Raw genomic sequence first — 3,496 nt, 5'->3', positions numbered from 1 at the left:
CGAATCATCAACGAAAACATGATTATAATGAAAGAGAGGTACACAGATAAGAAGATGCAGATTAGAAGAAACGTTAACCTAAATTGAAGAAAAAATAAATCAAAATCCGCAACATCTGATTACCTCTTAGTAAGAACTGAGACATAAACTCATATCAATCAACGAGACAGAGGAGTAATCCAAGTTCCAACAGAGTTCTTCACTTATTCTCCTTCTCAGAGACAGAGGAGAGACGGAAAGAAAAAAAGAAACGAAATTGAGAATAGAAACCCTAGCCCTATAATGTTTGCTTATATACCACCACTTAATCCAACGGTTATTATTGATCTATCATCCCCTAAATCTGACGGCTACAACTAATCGGTACAGACGGTACGGTTCGGCACGGGACTAGGCCAGGGCCGTGTACCTGTACCTCCCTAGCCTCGGTTCCTATTTTTAGGACCGGTACCTGTACCCCGTTCCTCGGTTCGGTACAAAACCAGGTACGGTTCCACCGGTTCCGGGACGGTCCGTCGGTCCGGCTCGGTTCCTGTGCACCCTTAGTCTTTTGTCCCGACAATGGAGCTGCAGTGAGGTGGAAATCAACCAGACCGAACTTAGTGCCAATGAACTAGCCCAACCAACCAGTTCCCTGGATGGGGATACTATGGGCCATCAGAGAATCCTTGTGAGCGAAATAATCTTAGCTGTTCGACTCTTTCTCCGAGGAGCTCCAGTTGGGGTTTCAGAGATTCAGAGCTTCAGACTGATAAAGGTCCACCTGAAAATTAGGATACCATACCATCATACATTGAACCGAAAAAATTCAGTGCCTATGCAGTTATTGCCTTATTGGCACTGACGTTTATGTAGCAGGCCCTGTCAAGTTTAGACCCCCAACAGTTGATCGGAAAGCGAGAGGTACCATCAGATGTGGCATTAGGTAACAAACAAATCAGAACCAACAGATAATTTGTGAGGAAAACGATGCATATTCCATAAAAAGATACCAAGTAATCATGTGTTTTCATGCTTCAAGGGTAGATTCATCTGATCGTACATAGTTGCAAGCTGGTTTTAGCAAAGTTTTTAGTACAACATACATCAAGGAGGATGCTCTTACAAAATTTGGGTTCAATTATCTACAAATTCGTCTGCAAGAGTCGATGAAAGTGGGTATCATACTGTGTTTACAGTGTCGGCAAGGCACCGGAGAATGCATCCTAAACCTGCCCTTTCCGTAAGCTTTTCATGGATCCTGAGGCATTGATCGCATATGAGACGGTCTCCTGTAGATAATCCTCTATACAGATACCTGCAATTCGAAGATAATATAGTTTTATTGGGTCAACTTATTTGCAAACATTTATTCTGCTCGAAGAAAGCATCAACTCATTTTACTTGAGGAATCACACATGTATTGGGAATACTAGTTTTCGTTACTTGTTCTTATGACCGAGTTTTGGCGTCTTGGAGAGGCCCAACATAATGGTCCCAAATTTTGGGTTTTGAAGTCTTTTGAGATTTCTTTACAGTTTGGAATTGTAAGTACAGGAAAGAATCTTCGTGCAAGACGAACCAACTAAAGAATTGCAGTGTGGGTATGCACACACGCATATATAGATATGCCGGATAATTGTACGCATGCATGAAAAAAAAAACTAATGGAGAGAGTTTATGACAGTCTTGAATAAATGTCACATATCTACTAGTTCTGAAGACTGGCGCGTTGTGCAACACAGCCAGCAAAGGTAATTGGTACCACAGTATAATCCATTCTGTAAATATCAATAAGCAAGTACACTGCTCATCTTATTCTAAAGTAATCGAGTTCTTAACAATAATCTAGTCGCTTACCAATTTAAGGATATCAAATTAAGGAAAGTGATATCCACTAATTGAAGAAGCTAACTGGATAAGAGTCTCGGCCATCACCGAGCATTATGTGAGGACTTTGGTGTCCCTATCTTTAACAGGTGCATAGTATTCAAATTGGACCGAATCTCCCATATCAGTTCAACCCGTGGACTTAATCATGATACAAACACAAGCCAGCTCACTAGTAAAGCTTGATACATGCACGGACAAGCTTAACCTACCTAATCTTAGCTTATTATAACACTCAACCCCAAGTTTTCAAGCACATACTGTATGACGACTCTCAAAGCCATCAAAATCTAGGTTCAAAGTCTACATTATCTATCAAATTCAATATCCTTCTTTGATAATCTCGTACAAGCAATTTCTATTCATTAAGATCATTATAGAGAAAAAGAACTCATCAAACTATAACCAAATGTGTCTATACAGTTTTAACATAATCATTGGCAGATTAAGAGAGCTGAAAACTATGTAATCAAGAATAGGTGACTTTCTAGCAAAAAAAAAAAAAGAATAGGAGACTTACTTCATAAGAATGTCATAATACTCAGGATCCAAAGAAGAAAACATTCCATCTACATCTTTTATAGCCATCAATGCTCTATGAACCACAATCCAATTTGCGGACTACGTGGAGAAAAAATCACACATTTCCAAATTCAAACTTCTAATCTTCATCTATAATTTCAACAAAAATTACAAAATTGAAGAGAAAGATAGAGGGAAAACCTTGCATCTTTCATCTCTAGTCTTTGGAGGTGATCCTTCAAGAGCCGTTTTAAGTGCCTCAACTGGTTTCAATCTACAGAAAATCAAAACCCCATTCCAGATTTTCAACTAATTAAAACAAAATGATGATGTAAAGGAAGAGAAATTTCCAACAAAAAAGTTAGGGTTTGTAAAATAAAATTCATACTGTTTAAGTAAGCTTTCAATCTTTCGAGATTTATGTTCAATTCTGGTAATTATAGCTTCGATGTTCTCTGTCTCCATGACCCCTACTTGTCTTGCCATTTCTATCTGTAAACTAAAAACCTAACTGCTTTTGATTCCTAAGTTCTAGCTTGTGTAGCGGACACATAGTTTCAACTTCGAAGCTAGTATGTGGGACGGGGCTCAACCTAGCGGTCTAGTATGACCGGTTCAAACAGTTAAGCTCAACAGTTGCCCATTACTGAAGTTGTAGCGTGACAGATGGAGCTGCACAATTCGACGATGTAGCGCCAACATGGTTGAGACAAGAAAGGCTACTTAGCACATGCAACAACTATGTGATAGTGTTGTATATCCTTATTCAGAGTTGGCCCATGATAGACACATTTATGTGTCTAATATAGCTCATTTGTATATATTGTTAGTGCTCGATATCGTACTTATTTGGTTATTTTATTTATTTGTAGGTGTTTTTGGAAGAATAAGGCTTTGTGGCGAAATTGGCTAAAAATGCGGCATTTGGACCTCCGTTGATAACGTGCCGGAAGCGCCCCAGAATTGTACCGGAAGTACCCCAGGAATATCCCGGAGGAACCCCGAAAAAAGTGCAGAAAATGTCCCAGAGAAATCACTATACGGACCCTCGATTTTGGATAAGGGGTAACCTAATTACTAAGGGGTGACCTATTTCCAGGCAGCT

General features: G+C 39.4%; 1 protein-coding gene across 1 annotated transcript; it reads right to left on the bottom strand.

Moving 5' to 3' along the window:
• Positions 1–954: 954 nt before the first annotated feature.
• LOC113297177 (actin-related protein 2/3 complex subunit 5A-like) lies at positions 955–2,975 on the bottom strand. The gene is made up of 4 exons (XM_026545594.1): positions 2,780–2,975; positions 2,593–2,665; positions 2,390–2,490; positions 955–1,297 (listed from the first exon to the last, which is right to left on the bottom strand). The coding sequence occupies exons 1-4, from the start codon at positions 2,875–2,877 to the stop codon at positions 1,162–1,164; spliced, it is 408 nt and encodes a 135-aa protein (XP_026401379.1). The 5' UTR covers positions 2,878–2,975; the 3' UTR covers positions 955–1,161.
• Between the last annotated feature and the right edge of the window lie 521 nt (positions 2,976–3,496).

This window comes from Papaver somniferum, chromosome 7 (genome assembly GCF_003573695.1).
Source record: "Papaver somniferum cultivar HN1 chromosome 7, ASM357369v1, whole genome shotgun sequence".
In the NCBI taxonomy this organism is placed as follows: domain Eukaryota; kingdom Viridiplantae; phylum Streptophyta; class Magnoliopsida; order Ranunculales; family Papaveraceae; genus Papaver; species Papaver somniferum.
The sequence above is the reverse complement of the archived record's forward strand: the minus strand, read 5'-3'. Positions and strand labels throughout refer to the sequence as shown.